The following is a 19139-nucleotide window of genomic DNA, read 5'->3' as shown; positions in this document are numbered from 1 at the left end:
TTGTGATTGGATCAGGCCACCACTTCTGATGTCAGCAGACAGCTTGTTATTCTGAGGCAAACAGCATGCAGAGTTACAGCTTCAAGCTTTAATACAATTAAGGTTTTGCTATATTTAGGGAGGCATGTGGGGCGCAGGGTGGCTAGATGGTGGTTTTAACACTATAGGGTCAGGAAAACATGTTTTTGTCCCTGATCCTATAGTGCTCCTTTAAGGCGTTTCAAAACTTCCTCCTGATAAGAATCGGAATTTGTGGGATATTACACAGCAGGCAAAATGCATCATGCTATACACAAAGACGGTCAGCAAACAAATTATTGTCATTTGTTCCAGATAGCTTAGATAAAATTAAAGAAGGCAAAGAAAATCTTGGAAGGGATCCCCCTTTCATTGGTTTCATGAAGAAGAAAGGTGTACATCTGGCAATAAAAGTCAGTCATTCTTAAACTCCAAAACTATTTAATTAAACTTTTGTTTCATGTTGGGCTGACATCAGATTAATTTCATGCAGGAAATACCATTGACTAAAACATTTGATGTGTCTTCACCCGCGCAGGCTGGGAAGGTGTATGGTCACTACAGTGGCGTGTACAATGTACTTTATTGATTCATACAGATCTGTCACTTGTGTGGAAAAACCTAAATCTCTGGTGCAAAGATCCACCCAGGTAATGTGTCCACTGGATAGTGAGGCCTTGTAGGAGAATCTACTAACCTTCACTTCTTCGTACTTTTGTATCAGATTTGGCTTATTTTCTCCTGAAATGCCAGGAGCTGCAGTTCTCTTGTCTGCTCTTATTATAAAGGGTGCACAAAACAGGGTTGTAGTTACAATCCAGAGAAATTATCTACAGATATTCTCTCAAGTGTGCAGAGAGATGGCATAGGCATATTTTGTACACCACATAAGAAACTATAGATCCCCGTGACAGATGGTGCTAAAAAGTCAAGGCACAGGAGCCGGAAATATATATTCCTGTTCCCGAACATGTACAGAGATAACTTGACTTGCATATAAATTTTGATGCAAAGGAATTTCAGCGATCTTCCAAGGCAGTTTTTATGTATAGATTGTATCTTAATGTAAATGTGAAATATACAGGTCTGCTTTAAAGCCGATAGTGAACACCTTACAGAAAACTTATGAAAAACCATCAGTGGTCAAATGAACAGTTAGAAAAGAGAGGAAGCACCCACCTGGACAAATATAATACAATAAGAAAATTCATAATGATCAATAGCTAGAATACACAGACATCTGCACACTCTACACTAAATCAGTGTATAGAGCTTATAAAAATGCGTTAACATGAGTTAGATGAAGCCGTAGGGATTTAATCACACCATATGGCCATAGTATGCTTAGCCTGCCATGCACCAAAGTACACCAATTAGGCACATTCTGGCTGAATATATTTCCACTGTGTAAAATCCCAGTATACCCAAAGAGAAGTGTCTATTCTGGGCTACCTATGGAGTCATTAACCTAACACTAGTCACCAAAGTTAAAGGGACACTATAGTCACCTGAACAACTTTAGCTAATGAAGCAGTTTTGGTGTATAGAACATGCCCCTGCAGCCTCACTGCTCAATCCTCTGCCTTCCATAAACACTTCCTGTAAAGAGAGCCCTGTTTAGGCTTTCTTTTTTGCAAGTTCTTTTTAACCCCTTAACGCCGTTATGACGTGCAGCCCTGGAGCACCCGGGATACTTACCTTCCCGGCGCTCCGCTTCGGGAGGACTGCCTGACAGCCCAGGCAGCCCCCCCACGGCAAATCAGGCCCCCGGGGGCCATGTGATCGCTCTCAAAGAGACACCATAAAACCTGTATATAGGGGGTACTGTTTTACTCGGGAGACTTCGCTGAACTCAAATACGTATTAGTGTTTAAAACTGGTAAATTGTATTACGATGATATTTTAAGTAAAAGTGACGTTTTTTGCATTTTTTTTTTACAAACAAACGGCACTTTTATGGACTATATTATTGTTGTAATATGTTTTACTGTTTTAAAACACTAATATTTGTGTTTAGTGAAAACTCCCGAGAATAACAGTACCCCCCATGTACAGGTATTATTACTTTGGAAAGTTAGAGAGTCACATATAAGGCTTGCATTTCATTTTTTTGACATTGAAATTTGCCAGTTTAGTTATGTTGCCTTTGAGACCGTATGGTAGCCCAGGAATAAGAATTACCCCCATGATGGCATACCATATGCAAAAGTAGACAACCCAAGGTATTGCAAATGGGGTATGTCCAGTCATTTTAGTAACCACTTAGTCACAAACACTGGCCAAATATTAGTTTTTTGCTTTTTTCACACAAAAACCAATACGAATGCTAACTTTGGCCAGTGTTTGTGACTAAGTGGCTACCAAAAAAGACTAAACATACCCCACGTTCAATACCTTGGGTTGTCTACTTTTTCAAATGGTATGCCATTATGGGGGTAATTCTTATTCCTGGGCTACCACACAGTCTCAAAGGTAACATTACAAATTTACAAATTTCAATTTGAAAATGGAACGTTCTATATTTGACCCTGTAACTTTCCAAAACACCATAAAACCTGTTAATGGGGGGTACTGTTGTACTCGTGAGACATCGCTGATTACAAATATGTGCATTTTGTTGCAGTAAAACCTAACAGTATTATGACATTTAAAGCTAAAATGTGAGGCGGAACTACAAATTTAAAAACATTTTTTTACATTTCTCAGTTTTTTGTTTTTTTTTATTCATAATAAATTGTTTCATATATAAATATTTTATATGAAATGAAAGCCCTGTTTCTCCTGAACAAAATTATATATAATAAGTGTGGGTGAATTTAATATGAAAGAGGTGAATCACGGTTGAACAGACATATAGCGCAAATTCCAGTTTTTGTTTACGTTTTGTTTTGATCAGAACGTGTACTATTGACTCCGTCCTGAAGGGGTTAAAAATTTGCAGACTTTGGCTCCCTAAACCAGTCCCAAAACACCAACTGACCACATTTTTAATAACAGCCCCACTGAAACACAATTGGGCAATTCCTTACCGACGTTAGGATGCAATGACACGTCCGAACCATAATGGGCTTTAAAGCCTTGACGATTAAGAACACACCCTGCATTACTGGTGTGAGCAGGGTTAAATCCAGTTTAGGGAGACCATCCAATGTCTGAATAGACAGATTGGGACTAGTGTCCAGCACCGATCTCTATATAAAATCGGCTGGGAACCAGGCTTCATTCAGAATTACACTAAGTGTAATTCCGAAAACAGGCAGCAGATGGTGGCAACATACCACAATCTACTGTGTGCAATACTAAAACCCATTTCAAACAATAATAATAATAACAACAAAGTATTTAACCCGGAAAGGTACATTTAGATTAGTCATGTTTTCAAATACAATATCAGAATTAATATTAGCAGTGGGTTACCATAGGGTTAGTGGTGAGGTAGGGTTAGCTGTAGGTTAGTGTTAAAGGATAGTGTAAGGGTATGATTATGGGAGGCATATGGCTAGAGTTAGTGAAATTGTTGGGTAACGAGTATGGTTGGTATATGGTTAATGCTAACTACCAAAAATTTATTTAGATCCTAAACATATTAGACATTTAACAATTTGGACTCATATGTGAATCTATTTTGAGTTATTTTTAATTAGTTGCACTGGATGTGTAAACATTAATATAAGGAAAAAAGGGGAAACCTTTAGTTTTTTTTCTAATTGTAAACATTTTATTCATACATAAAGTTGTGTATGGTGTAGATATAGGATATTAAAAGAAAGCCCTTTCTCCACTTGAATGGTGGCACTTGAATAGAAACCCTTACATTATAGTGGGACAAATCTATAACCCAAATTCAAGGTTTTGTTTTGGTTCAGAACGTGGACAACGGCCTCTGTCCTTAAGGGGTTAAAATGAACATTAAAGCGTTAGGAATACAAACATGTATTCTAGTAACTCTTAACCCCCTCCACAAATGAAATAATAAAAAATAGAAATAAAACAATGTAAATGCTTTATTTCCCTAGTGTGCCAGTCTCTGTGTGGACACTTCATCCCACTAGCTGATATGATCAATCCTAATGGTCTCAGCCAATCCAAGCATTAGAATGCTAGTGCACACGCGCAGCAATTCACCACACTGCAGCAACCAACTGCTGATAGAGATGCATTAAGTCAATACATATCTATGAGGAGCAATCAGTGTCCTCATGAAGAGTGTGGAGATGCAATCATTGCAATCAATCTCAGGAAGTCCTCTAGTGGCAGTTGGAGTGACAGCCACTACAGCCTAATGTAGTTGTTCTGGTGAGTATAGTCCGTTCCTGCAGGCTTTTCAATGCAAACACAGCTTTTACAGAGAAAAAGTAGTGTTTACATTGCTGCCTAGTAACATCTCCAGTGGCAGTCACTCAGACGGCTACTAGAGGTGCTTCCTGGGTCAGTGCTGCACACTGTACAGCATTGAAGTTCAGCGTCTTCACACTCTGCACGGAGATGCTGAACATTCCCCATAGAGGTGCATTGATTTTGAACTTTCCCCATAGAGTTGCAAGTTTGATGATCTCAGCCAAGGGAGCAGACTGTGGGTGGGGCCAGCCGCAACACAAAGGTTAGTAAAATCACCTTTAACTTAGTTGACATGGGGCCTAAAATGTGTTTTCATAACTACACAAGTTAGTATTCCTGTCACTATAGTGTTCTGGAGATTGAGAGAGGCAAGTCTGGTTCCAAAAGATTGTCCCTTAATTATATAGCATCACTGGGAAGCAAGACAATATCCATGTCATAATTAAGGCATGACCCGGTAACGTTCTCTCCTCCCCCCACTCAGCTGCCAGCAGGGGGGAGAGAGAGGACCCAGTAGCTCAGCCTGCAGCTCCGCCGGGTCTTCTCTCGCAAAGTCGGAACGTTGCCACCGTCCACCTGACCACTTGGGATTGCAGGAAATGTTCCTCCCCTCCCTGAGCCAAGGTAATAAGGGAGAGGGGATATAAAGTATAATATTTTTTTAATAAACGAATAATAAATGTAATTTGCTCCCACCTGCCCCCGAAAATACAATACCCACTTACACACACTACACCCCTCACACTACTGCCCAACTTAAACACCCCTTATTTAAACATCTTTGGTGTTTTCAATGATTCAATGTACAAAACTATAGAACTTTTACAGTGATATTCATTAAATACATCAGGGCACAACTGTGGTAAAAAAATTAATAAATGAATACATTTTAAAAAAATACCTGAGTATCCGGAATCAGATTCTTGGACCATTCGTGTACTTCTGCACCTCTCTTTTAATTCTGCCTCTTGAAATAATGATCCAACTTGAGTGACAGGGTCCAAATGATGCTTCTCCATCACTGGTCACCAATTCCCTAAGGTGCTCACTATGAGAATTCTGAGGAAAAGAGAATTAAAACGGTTAAAACGGTTATTATTTCTTCCAAGTGAAAACATAGTGACATCACTGAAGCATCATCCTAACGCCATCTGAATAAATTAGCTATAATACAAAGTAACGATAAATTATTATCCGAGTATAACACAAATAACTATCCTTAGCCTACTGTCTCATAAAAACACCTTACTGTCCTTGCGTGTTTTTTTATAGCCTCTCTTTTTTTTTTTCCTTTTCAACATTCAAAGAATTACCCTCCACCAGAAGCCACAAAATAAAATCCCCGGCATCCAATAGTGGCCCCCCAAACAATGTTCCCAGTCCAATAGTGGCACCCAAAAAATGCTCCCAGTCCAATAGTGGCCCTTAAACAGAGTGCCCCATTTATCAGCGCTCCAAAATAATTAGTGTCCAACCAGAATCCCTAAATAACGATGCCTGTATAATCGCAATCCTTAGGTATGCTTCCTATCCAAGCATAATCCCTAAATAACGCTTCCTGTCCAATCGTAATCCCTACGTAATGCTAACTGTATAATCGTAATCCCTAAGTAGCGTTGCCTGTCGAATAGTAATCCTTAGTTACGCTCCCTGTCCAATAGTAATTCCTATGTGACTCTCCCTGTGCCACCATTACCCTCAAATAACACTCCCAGTCCTAAATAATGCTGGTCGCTAACCTCCCCAGCCTAAATAAGTACCCAAACAAATGGTTCACATCCCACCACAGCTACCAATTTCCAGTATCCCACTACACTCCCCAAATAACAGTCCCATAACACTCCCTATACCACCACAGCCCCTAAATAACACACCCCATACCACCACAGCCCCCCATATATAAAAACACTCCCCATACCACCACAGCCCCCATATAAACACATCCAATATAAAACTCCCCATCCCATTCCACAGCCCCCCCATATAACACTCCCCATTCCACAGCCCCCCATATAACACTCCCCATTCCACAGCCCCCCATATAACACTCCCCATTCCACAGCCCCCCATATAACACTCCCCATTTCACAGCCCCCCATATAACACTCCCCATTCCACAGCCCCCCATATAACACTCCCCATACCACCACAGCCCCCCCATATAACACTCCCCATACCACCACAGCCCCCCCATATAACATTCCCCATACCACCACAGCCCCCCCATATAACACTCCCCATACCACCTCAGCCCCCCATATAACACTCCCCATACCACCTCAGACCCCCATATAACACACCCCATTCCCCAGCTCCCCTATATAACACTCCCCATACCACCTCAGCCCCCCATATAACACTCCCCCATACCACCTCAGCCCCCCCATATAACACTCCCCATTCCACAGCCCCCAATATAACACACCCCATACCACCACAGCCCCTAAATAACACACCCCATCCCACAGCCCCCCTATATAACACACCCCATTCCACAGCTCCCCCATCCCTACATAAAACTCCCCATATACCCACAGCCCCCCTATATAATATGTGCCAGGCTGCCAGCAATGCCGTCAGTTACAGTGAATGCTATTAGGCGAAGCAGCAGAATGGATACCCCGCTTACTAAATTCCAGGCTCTCTGTGCCCGCACAGGCCGCACTCCCCAGCGGCGGCGCTATGACAACCAGAGAGACAGAATGTCACAGCCACTTCCGTCATCACCCAGCCGCCATGTTAGGAGAGCAGGCCCCTTCCCATCGCTGCCAGGCGGACCTGTATGCCCCACACTGTGTCTGACGGAGGGACTTCGTCTACATACACACGTGATCATTGTGTGATGGTTATATTTTAATAAAATAACTGTGCTGTGTCCCATGAAAGTGAAGCACCCACACTCAAGATGGCCGCTAGCTGTCAGGCTGAAAGCGCCATCTTTATTATGGGCAAAATATTATAGCTTCCTCTGTAATCCTACTATGCATATATTTTTTAAAGTTTGAATTGAAGTTTGACAGGAGTTTTCACTAAAGTGAGAATTCAGAAGAGAATGTCAAATGAAGGCCAGAGTAGCCGACCTAAAGATTTTTTTTTTCAGTTTGGCTGTTTTCACCATAAAGCAGCACTGTCATAGGCACATAAGTTGTTTTTTGTTTGTTTGTCTTTCTTAACCCCTTAAGGACACATGACATGTCATGATTCCCTTTTATTCCAGAAGTTTGGTCCTTAAGGGGTTAAGCCCCTCTCGACTCCACTACATTTTATTGTCCCCCTAGTCACCCACCACAAAGACGATTGAATGAATAGGAATCTCTGTCTTCGTTCGTTTAGTTTATTACAAGGAGGAAGCTACAGGCTCGAGGCTCCCTCCATGTAATAAGTAAAAATAGAAGTGGCGGGGAGCACATTTCCTAACACCTCCATACTCCGCTTCACTCTATAGAGGTCAATATGACCCCCATATTAGCATAATAAAGATTAAAATCTTCCTAATGCCCCTACTCACTATGCAGTGAGTAGGGGCATGTCTACCAAATAGTGAGCAGCCTCCCATAATCCAATAAAAGGGGACCAAGCACAGTTCCCAGACTCCCAGATGCCCCCATTGTGGGGCATATATTAAAATAATTAAATGGGGAGACATAGTGTCCTTCCCCAGCCACCACCCAGTTGAGGCTCAAGATTTACCGGTCAGAGCACCCTAATTGGTTGCATTACACCAACCAATCAGAGCACTTGGAGTCAAACTGCAGGGGGTGGGAAGGCTTTAGGTAGAAGGTTCTTTGGTACACTATTTCGGGGGGGGCTCACACTATGAGATGAGCTGCCCTCTGTTCTTTAAGGAAGGGATTTAAATGCCCTTATGTTACAACTAGGTGTGAGCAGTGTTAAATCGAACACTAAAGTGTCCCTCTGCCTCTGTAGCCCCACCCCAGCCCCCTGCCAGCCATGAAAGGTTTAAATAACTCTTTATACATGACCTGTGTCATTCTCCTCCGACATCAGCCGATGGTGGGTCCGAAAGCTCATGGATGGCATGACAATGCTTTCCTATGGGGTTTTAGAAGATGCTGGACGTCCTCATACAAAGTGTGAGGATATTCAGCACCATTTCACAAAGTAACAGCAGGCAGCACCTCTAGTGGCTATCTGGTAGGCAGCCACTAGAGGCAGTCTTAACAGGGCTAAGGGGACAGGGACACTAAACCTAAACCACTTAAATGAGATGAAGTAGTCTCTGTGCTTATAGTGTTCCACTAAGCATTTTTCTTAATTTTGAGTTTAATAAGGCCTTACAAAATACCTGTCTCCACCATGCACCCCTCACAGATATAATGGGAGGTTTGAGAGGGAGAGAATATGCCACACATACATTTGCTATGAGCCTGAAAGACTGAATAACTTGCATATTGGCTGAAGTACCCGCTGTGCGTATCCTGCCACACCTGCTCCTTCCTGCTACTAATTAAGACAAGTGTCAACATGCGACACTTGTCTTATTTAGGATCGCATGGGCTGGATGTCCAGATTTTTTATCACCGGCAATAATGGACTGGAAAATTGCAGGGTGCTGGCCTCATAAGGCCATGGGTTGCCTACCCCCTACTCTAGAACATGACTACAAATACAAAGCTAGCCTATGGCAAATCCTGTGAGACCCAGATCCACAAGTATTCTCACATGTGCATGAGATGCCATAAAATGTACCTTTACCATATGCTTTGCCATTGCTAGTGGGGGTTGATGGGAAACTGAACATATAGAAGGAGTTTGATCATGTTTTACACCTATTGCCCAAAATTGCTCACCTTTAACCCCTTAAGGACCAAACTTCTGGAATAAAAGGGAATCATGACATGTCACACATGTCATGTGTCCTTAAGGGGTTAATACAGTCCTTACTTTGTCTCAAGCTATGAATGAAAGTGTCTCTCCTTAGGAAATACTCCGTAGTTACTATGCCACTAGTGGTCTGCACCCTTTTAAAATTAGAGGAAACTCGCACCCCCATTGCATGCAATTTTTTTTTTTTTTTGCAAGATTTTAAAATATGTATGAATAAGGAGGTCGAAAGACTGCTAGGTGAAAAAACAGTAATTTTACTTACCGTAAATTCCTTTTTTCTTAGTATAGTGGCAGTACTTACAAGTGGGATGTTCCTTAGGATTCTGGACAAGAAGCTCCCCCTTCTTTAGAATTTAAATGCTGTGCTCCGCCTGCTGCCTCCATATAAGCTGTAACCCAGAGACACACACCAGTAATACAAAAGAACCAAACGGAGACCGAATGATGCATAGAATTTAATCTATTTGAAAGCGGAGGGAAAGCCAGTACTGCCACTATACTAAGAAAAAAGAAATTTACGGTAAGTAAAATTACTGTTTTTCCCTTCGTATAGTGGCAGTACTTACAAGTGGGATATAGCAAGACCCCTGCATAAAACAAAGGCTGGGAACTCAGCAGGCCACAGCTTGTAGCACCTTACGCCCAAAGCAGCTCCAGATGATGAGAATACGTCCAGCCTACAATGCTTGATAAAAGTATGTAAGGAAGACCAAGCAGCAGCTTTGCAGATGTCTTCAGGTGAGGCGGCTGCTTTTTCAGCCCAGGTCGCCATAGGTCTAGCGGAACGAGCCTTTAAAGGGAAACTAAGGGGATTCCTTTTGGATTGATAAGCCAACCTGATTGTATACGTTAGCCATCTGGGCAAAGAGGGTCCTAAGACAGCCCAACCCCTGTTATTGCCCTGAAAGAATACAAATAGATGATCTATGGATCTAATCCCTGAGTCTTCTGAAGACAGATTTTCAGGGAACTTCTAACATCTAGGAGATGTCACTTTCTTTCCAGATCCGATGTAGGAGATTGACAAAAAAACGGTAGGACAATAGGATGGTTAATCGCAGTACTAGAAATAAGAAGGCTTGGTGTGCAGGACCACCTTGTCTAGATGAAAAAATGGTGAATTCCGGAGAGAAAGAGAGAGCTCGGATCACACCTACTCATCTAGCAGAGGTGATAGTCACCAGGAAAACCGTCTTGAAGGTAAGAAACCTGATAGGAACCTCCAGAATGGTTCAAACGGTGGTTCACAAAGGGCTCGAAGCACCAGAGACAGATTCCAAGTAGGGAAAGGTACTAACTTGGGAGGCCTCTTAAGCCTTATGAACTTAAGAAATCTTCGAATAAGCAGGTTTGAGGCAATGTCACGAACCAGGAAGTGATTTAGAGCTGAAATCTGGCCTTTGAGCCAAGATACTCCCAGGCCGGCTTCAAACCCATCTTGCAAAAAAGAAAGAATTTCCGGGATAGAGGCTGTGGCCGGATCAAAACCTCGAAGTGAACACCAGGTTGTGAACTTCATCCAAACTCTGAAATAGATTTTCGAAGTGGACCAGCGGACAGAAGACAGCAACACATCACATAAAGGTCAGAAAGACCATGGCCTTGAAGGATCACCCTTGCAGCAACCATGCCGTCAGGTGAAACATCTCCAGAGTTTCCACGGGGAGAGTCACATTCTACAATATTTGAGAAGAGACTGGGAGATGCCAAAGTGAGATTGTCACGTTTTCCTCTTCCGAAAACCAACTCCTGTTTGGCCAGGAGGGCAGGACTGCCAAATTACTTGCCTTCTCCATCTTACTTGTGAACAATCCGTGGTATAAGAGCGACAGGAGGGAAAACATAAGCCATGTCGAAGTTCCAAGGTATCAATAGACCGTCTAGTACAACTGGGCAATCTCCTGATGGAGGGAAGCAAATCATTGCACTTTCCTGTTTCTCCTTGTGGCCAATAGGTCTATCTCCGGCCTGCCGAAGCGTGAACCCAGCTCCAAAAAAAAAAAACTTGGCTTGACAGTGCCCAGTCTGCCTGAGATCAAAGGCTTCTGCTGAGGCCGTCTGCAAAAACGTTCAGAGACCCTCTGATATGGGTAGCTGGTATAGCGAGAAGATTCGCTTGAGCCCAAGACATATGTGGTAGCAGAGCTCTTGTAGAGCTTTACCTTCGTGCCTCCCTGGAGATTCAAAAAAGCCACTGTAGTGGCGTTGTCCGACTGAATCCTCATTGACTGATTGGTGATGGCTGAACGGAAGGAAACCAGTGCCTTCCAAACCGCATTTAATCCCTGAAACTCGAGGAAGCGCCTGCCTCCACTCTGTTCCAAGATCTTGATGGAACTGAGAAGCTAGATGGGCGCCCCAACCCATCTGGGAGGCATCTGTGGTTATCATAAACCATTGTTTCTGAGCAATGATAGGCCCTTTGCGATTTTGCTTCTGTGTTTCCACCAGTTCAGTAGTCTTTTCACCCCTTTGGATAGGTGGAAGGGAGAGTCTAGATCTTCCTGTTTTCGTGTCCATTGGGAAAGGATGTCCCATTGCAATGGTTTTGCTTCTGCCTTTGCCCAGGCCACTGCTGGGATTGCAGAAGCGAGGAGGCCTAGAACCTCATAGCATCTCTGATTGAACTTAGGTTTTTATGCAGCTTTGATACGGCTTTTAAAATCCTCATTTGTTTCACTATTGGTAGAAAAAAGAGGGGACTGTGAATTTCCTCTAAGACCCCAGAACTCTAGACTTCGTGACGCAGTCAGCTTGGATTTTTCCAGGTTCAGGATCCAACCGTGATCTCTTAAAACCGTCATTGTAATTTTGAGATAAAGATTTAGCAGTTGTCTTGATTGGGCCTTCAGGAACCAAACGTCCAGGTATGGAACAATCGAGATACCTTTCAGACGTAAAACCGCCGCTAAGGGTGGCCAGGATTTTCGTAAAAGCTCAAGGAGCTGAGGACAGGCCAAAGGGAAGAGTTGAATTGTAAATGGAGAATCCTTCGCTTTCTTGCTAGAACCGCAAACCTGAGAAACTTCCGGGAAGATTCTGAAACCGGTACATGGAGATAAGTATCTTTAAAAACCAACTCTGCCATGTAATCTCCCTTTGTAAAATGTGTGTCACAGACAAAATACGTACCATACGGAACTTCTGGTATGGTATGCAGGTGTTTACTAGTTACAGGTCTAGGATCGGCCGGAAAGATCCATCTGGTTTTTGAACCAGAAAAAAGGCGTGAGTAAACTCCCTGAAATTCCCAACGTTTGGGTACCTATCTACCACATTTCTTAAAAGAAGAAGAGCATTTGTTTTACTCTTGATGGATAGCTTGACAGTAGGGAGGATGGACGTGGTTTCGATGAAAACTTTATTCTGTAACCTTCTGAAATGGTTCTTGTAATCCACCTATTTGAAGCACTCTTTCCCAGTCTTGGGCGAAGAACCGAAGGCGTCCTCCCACTCTTATGGCGTCAAAAACTTCCTCTTTTGTCATGCCTGTTGGATTCCTATCTAGACCACTGGCTGTTTTTTTTAGGCATCTAGTTGGTCTCCCATACAAGTACTAACCAGGCCCGAGGCTGGATGGCTTCTGAGATCTGACGGGATCAGGGATTTTAAGGCTGGTATGGCCATAGGCAACCATGTTTTTGAAACCTGCAAAACCGCCCTGGTAACGAAAGGACCTCTGACCCTTGTACTGAAAACTTTAATATCCCTGGGTTCTTGATTCCAGAGGCAGGGCTTTCTTCGTATCAGACATCTGTCTAATAATGTCTTCCAAAGGAGTGCCAAAATTTTGTGTTCCTTTCAAAGGGTAATTCCCATAAGGATGCCTTAGACGCAGAGTCAGCTGTCCATGTTCGTAGCCAAAGAGCTCTTCTGGCTACTGACGACAAACCCATAATCCTCGCTGATAAACGAAGAAAACTCATCTTTCAGTAGGAACAAGAGATGGGAAGGATCTGTATCCGATTTCCCATAAGGGAATCTTCCAGGGCTTGTAGCCAAACGCTCTGAGCTCTGAGAACCGCTGAACCTGCAATTCCAGCTCTGCACTGATATCCTGTGGCCTGGAATATTCTTCTACACGAAGTTTCGGCCCGTTCGTCCATTGGGTCTTTAAGCCCTGAGACTTCGCCAATGGGTATAGTGGTTTTCTTTGATAGCTGGGCAATCTGAACATCCCATTTTTCTTCAGACTGTAGCTTGAACAGCAGTTAAAAAATGTCTTGAAATGAACGTACGTCTTTCAGGATTCTTTCATACTCTATGATGGAGATCCAAGATTTTAGGAGACATTGGGAAACCTTTAACCTTACCCTTGGTAGGTTCAGTTTCTTGTACCGCCGTCGTCACTTCTTTAATACATTTCTTCAGCTCTTCTGGTGGAAAACCCTCCTCCACACTTGAAGCCAGGCTGGAAATATCCGAAGGTGAAGAGACGTCAGACACAGAAGGAGATCTATTCCTCCTACGCTGTGTGGGCAGTTTCTCCCGAATAGCCGGTTCTTTATTCACAGTATCTTTATAAGCTTCCAATGTCTGGGACAAATTTTCCTGAAACCAGCCCAGGAAGGATGCCATATCAGTCTGCTCGGCTTTTTCTAGCCGATCCGTTGCGCACTGATTGCATGTATTTTGCGACATCCGTCAGGTAGAGGTACCGCACATACCAGACAACATAAGTGCTTAGATTTACTTGTGGTTTTCGGAACAGAAGTTGACATCTTGTCTATATCTGTCTTATCTGGAGACATAGGACATATTCTAGGAGCATGCATAAGGAAAGGTGAAAAAAAGGAGAGTTCAAATAGTTAAATCTCACCTTAAATCACCTAAGATCCGTGTAGGAGGGCAGGTGACACGGAGAACCAGAACTGTACACCCACCCTTGGGGTCAGGAAGGTCCTGCACAGCCATGTATCCAAATTTTGAATTTGGCGCCAAAACACCGTTTCGCGCATGCTCAGTAGTGCGATTCTGTGTTTGGTGGAAAGCAAAGCCTCCCGGGCGTGCGTTCCACCGCTGTGCGCATGCGTAATGAGCAATGAAGGAGGACCGCCTGGGAACTCCGTCAGAAAAAAACCACAAAAGACAGTACCCGGTCGCGTTCCGTAACGCGAACCCGGAAGTACTGTTGCCGCTCATTTCCCGCCCGGGAAACTATCGGGCACTCACCTCCCGGTCAGCAACCTGTGCTGAACGCACCAAATCTCCACCTGCACTGTGGGGGAACCTGTCCGTCCCGTTGCCGGGACAAGAAGAACTGGTGAGTGTCTCTGGGTTACAGCTTATATGGAGGCAGCAGGCGGAGCACAGCATTTAAATTCTAAAGAAGGGGGAGCTTCTTGTCCAGAATCCTAAGGAACATCCCACTTGTAAGTACTGCCACTATACGAAGGGAAAAAAAAAGACCCGCCTTGCACAATACTTGCAAATATTTGCACTTAATCATAGCTGCTTAACTTTATATCGACTACCCTTAAATACCTTCAACAAATTTACCAATTAAAATTATTGTTCATTACAATAGGATTTTGCTACATGAAGAAAAACAATAATGATAATAATTGCTTCCCATCCCAGCGACAAATTATTCTGTCATGGTCTTCTAATCCCAACAATTCAAAGACAATAATTCCTTCATAAGTATTTTTACCAGCCGAGACTATTGGGGCCGAAATAGTTTTAGCCATGCAAACCTTAACCAATTGTAACATTTTGGATAAATATGTGCTTGTGCTTGTAATGTGTGTATGATACCAATTCAGCCCACCTTGCATGGAACTGGTCCAATGCTTACAATGTGTCTGCAATATCACAGGTGACCACACAAATTACCATTCTGGTGCTCATACAAGATTTAATGTTTGCTGGTATTCAGGTGTTTGACGTGGTCTATCAGAGGTCTATAAATATCCACAGCTGTGCACAGCATTTTACGCTATACCCGAGTGTCGCGTTTCAGCCCCTTTTCCGTTCGGCTTTCACCCTATTTGTTGTGTTCTTGACGGTTGTATTCCTGGTTCCTGACTTGGCCCGTTACATTAGATCTTCCTGAATTCTGGTTCCCCGATCCTGAATCCGTATTTTTGACTACCCAGGATTCTGATTTCCTGAACATGCATCTATTTATTCTAGATTAGTACCTGCCTCCAGGTATAAATTACCACCTTCTACGGCATGTTTGTGTTTTGATAAGCCTGGCCACTTTAAGGTCTAAAATACTAATTCCTGTCCCTTTGATTTGATGCCCTTGCAGTATTGTTGTGCAGGCTTGCTCAAGATCCTGTTTGCAATCCTTGCACCTATGAGCTAATTGTGAGTTCTGCACAGTCTTTTAAATTACTGTGCCTGAATTTTTTTGAGTAAAGCCACAGTCTGTTGCTGCTTTCTGTCACACCACTAGGCATACCCCCTTTGGAACGAAGACCCACTGGCAGCAGCAGAGAGGGAGATGTACCCTCTGATGCTGCACTCTTACAGTGTAGAATTTTTCAGTATACTCCAGGGAGATCCCTCTGCTGATATCATGTGATATCATCCAGGAAAATTCTGCTGCTAAAACAGTGGTAAGGTTATGGTTAATTAGCGTTATATACAGGTAGGGATGGGTAAGCATAGGGATAGGTATCTCTTGTGCATTCTACCTCCCATGATCATACCATGTATCGCAGGGCAGTATTAAATTCAGGGCCCTGTCCTGGATTCGTTTTCTGATGTCCCACTTTTGGGAACATCAGGGAACTGCAATAATTAAATTAATTCAGTGCATGTGCATACCGCTTTTCAAACATTCTTGGCAATGGGGATGTGAGGCCAGCCAAAGAGACTACAGTCAGCCTGGCATATGTTCATGCCAGACTAAAACTTTTTATGAACAGACCCCCCCCCCCCCCCCCTCCCGCCCAGCTATCAATCAGACAAATGGTCCTGTTACTTCCTGGTTTGTTGAACTCAGTAGAGATAAACTCCGGTGGCAGCAATTGTTTAGAGAATCTGTCTTGCAAAAACTTCCCAACTTATCCCAAAATGCATAATTAAATGCATGCATGTTTTTATTTGGGTACATGTTATCCACTAAGCAGTTATTTTTATTTTATGTGCATTTGGGCAGTGGAGTGTCCCTTTAAGACAAGTGTTAAAGTACTTTAAAGGCAGATTTAAAAAAAAAAAAAAAAATTAACATTTGAAAGCATTGAAAACACCAGCTGAAAGACAGAAAAACTTCAATCGACTGGATTCCAACGCTGGATTATAATTTACCCCATGTGTTCTTTGAAGATCCGCACAGTTACACAATATAGCTATGCTTCCTAACACGTACTATACAGCATTTTTTACATGGAATTTCTGGTAATGTGTATGGCATGATTCTTTGTTAAATTATTTATTCATTCCCCTATGTACTCTTACGGTCTTACCATAAAACCTTAAAGACACAAACTTGTCAATAAAGAATAAGGGCGTGGCTGACACCCAAGACAGCCAGACTGTTTTTTTAGTAGCTCCTGCTAGTCCTAGCTAAGTGAAATCTATATAAAATCGTGCGGTATACTGCTGAATATTGAGATATAAGCTGGCAAGCTGCAACTCAACAAGCTTGGATTGTGAAGCTCTGTACTTACCTCGACCGACGCGGAGGTCTGAAGGGACTGGTGATCCGGGGGCTGGGAGAGGTGGACTATTAATTGTAGCCCATTCCCCCCCCCCCCCCCCCTTTGGACCAATGGGGGATATCAAAGTCCCCAAAGGATCTACGCAGTTTTGTAGTTGGATCCCGCAGATTTAGAGACGGTGTGGTGCGCCTAACATGGCCGCCGCGCCAAGGCCTCGGCAAAGTCAGGCAGGCCTGAAAGACCAGACGTGGAGAAAAGTCTCCCACAAAAAATTTGATGAGATCTGCCAAGCATATGGCACAGAATCATTTGCTGACCCTGCACCCCGACCTTCCCTGCTGTCCAGAAGGAATGTGATTCCATTTACCAGCAGTCCTAGAGGTACTTGCAGAAGCAGAGGAGACCAGCTACGCTGCCTACAACACCACATAGTCCTGAGATTCAGTCTAAAGCCGGAGCTTCAGTATGGAGACTCCCTCCTGTGCAGGGAACCCAGATGGATCGTGTAACCGAGCCCAGTGTGCACCCCTGGGTGAAACAATTCACAAGTTTGCGGGGTTTCTCCCTGATGGTGGGGAGAGAGGCCCGCAAACAATGGCTGCTGGTTCCTTATAGAGCCTGGAGCTGGAGGAAAGTTGAACGACAGCATACGAGGAGACTCAAGCCCGCCTGTACATCTGCCTGACCATAATGGGCATCGGTCGAGGGGCCTGCATTCACAGGACACAACAGTCTATTTAGGCTACAGTATATAATGTCTTGCAGAATCCACCATTGCACTCTAGCTGTAAATTGCTATTTTACTTTAAAATTTCTTAAAATATCTAATAACATGCATCTTGGGTCCAGTCACTACAGTATCCAGTGGTGTTACTCTAGGTGGAGTCAGCTTATCAATTTACAAATATATTTCCCTGATATTAGCCTGACGCACACTCATTTGACTACATTCTAAAATTGTGCAGTTCTTCAAAATGTCATGTAATAATTCTGTTGGGTATTTAGCCGTGTTGCCTATATATGCCTTGACATTTTAAACCTATATGTCCTTGTTTTACTCTGCACTGGAAAATTAAATAAAAAGTAAATAAAAAATGGACCCAAAAAAAAAAAAAGGAATAAAATTAAAACTTTAACATTTCCATTTTCTTTTTAAGGATCTGACATTTTAGAGTGTTAGAATCTGTTAATAATCCAACACCCAGCTAAAAAAAATGTTAGCCGTTAGTATATTGACTGATGTGTGAACGAGAATACTTGTACGTCTCATTAAGGAAAATGATGCCCAAAGAGCACATTTGTCTGGTTATTGGATTGATTTATATTATTGGTCAGTAACACGAAATGGACAGACATATCTCGGTTTCTGTAAATGTCAACAGATTTTCATTTTGTTGCTAGTCAGCGATGAGGAATGGATGTATGCACGTTCTGGTCCTATAAATATATCCTTTCAAAAGATAAATAAACGAGAAAGGATACATTAAAAGATGCAATGTAGAAAAATTGAAAGCATTGACTGTAAGGATGAGCTCATCAGGTGCACAGCACTTAATGATTTGTTTTGTAGAACGTATTTCATTCTTGACCTCATTTTGCAGGAATCCATATTGTTTCATTGGCAGCATGTCCCAGATCGTGGCTTGTTCTCTCGCTCTCTGGTTACTATGGCAACTAGTGTGTACCTATCCGAAGGGGGACAGAATAACGGCGATCACTATATTCAATGCTGTAGGAGATAGTGTTTTTGCATGCTGTCCTACAAGAAGTCGTTTATAGCAATATATTATAGGAAAATTACCATATTTGTCTGTCTTGTTGCTATCCTTATGACCTATAAGTAAGTAATTGGGGGGCAGTGATCATAGAATGGGACATTAACTAATCACTCTTACAGTTACTAGCCTTTTCTATTAGCACTGCACCTGTTACTGGTCCATTCACTGAGCGCTGACCCAGTTATTGACCTATTGTGTGGCCAATTACAGGACAGGCAGAACATTTTTTGGGGGTATTAGGGGGATCAGAAAATCATGAAATGCCCAGTGGAATCAGGCATTTCTTCGTATAGCAGTTCTAAAATTAGTGGTTTATTGTGAATATTTTCTGGTACTTTTGATATAGCATTAAAAACTACTCTAAATGAACAGACACAGAAGTGTAGTGCATTTTGCAAATGTTGATGGGTACAAAATGGGTAAACACTTCTGTGGCACACTTTTGTTTAGGGGTGAAGCTGGAGGAATGACCATCGAACTAAGATTATTTCAGGCAATTACACAACCTATAGTTAGTCATTCATGCAAATGCTAAAAAGGGAGT

The 19139-nt window shown here is 42.8% G+C and overlaps 1 protein-coding gene across 2 annotated transcripts in view; it reads right to left on the bottom strand.

Annotated features, from left to right (window-relative positions):
* CIPC (CLOCK interacting pacemaker) overlaps positions 1-19139 on the bottom strand; it is a 29297-nt gene that overhangs the window by 4379 nt on the left and 5779 nt on the right. Inside the window, exons 1-2 of one of the 2 annotated variants that reach the window (XM_063439653.1) lie at positions 6986-7154; positions 5258-5415 (exon numbers count right to left, since the gene is read on the bottom strand). In XM_063439653.1, the coding sequence (XP_063295723.1) occupies positions 5258-5375 (118 nt within the window). In that variant the 5' untranslated portion in view covers positions 5376-5415; positions 6986-7154. Of the gene's footprint in view, positions 1-5257; positions 5416-6985; positions 7155-19139 lie in introns of those variants that run through there. The other variant, XM_063439654.1, reaches the window with a different exon arrangement.

Source organism: Pelobates fuscus, chromosome 13, assembly GCF_036172605.1.
Source record: "Pelobates fuscus isolate aPelFus1 chromosome 13, aPelFus1.pri, whole genome shotgun sequence".
Classification (NCBI taxonomy): domain Eukaryota; kingdom Metazoa; phylum Chordata; class Amphibia; order Anura; family Pelobatidae; genus Pelobates; species Pelobates fuscus.
The sequence above is the reverse complement of the archived record's forward strand: the minus strand, read 5'-3'. Positions and strand labels throughout refer to the sequence as shown.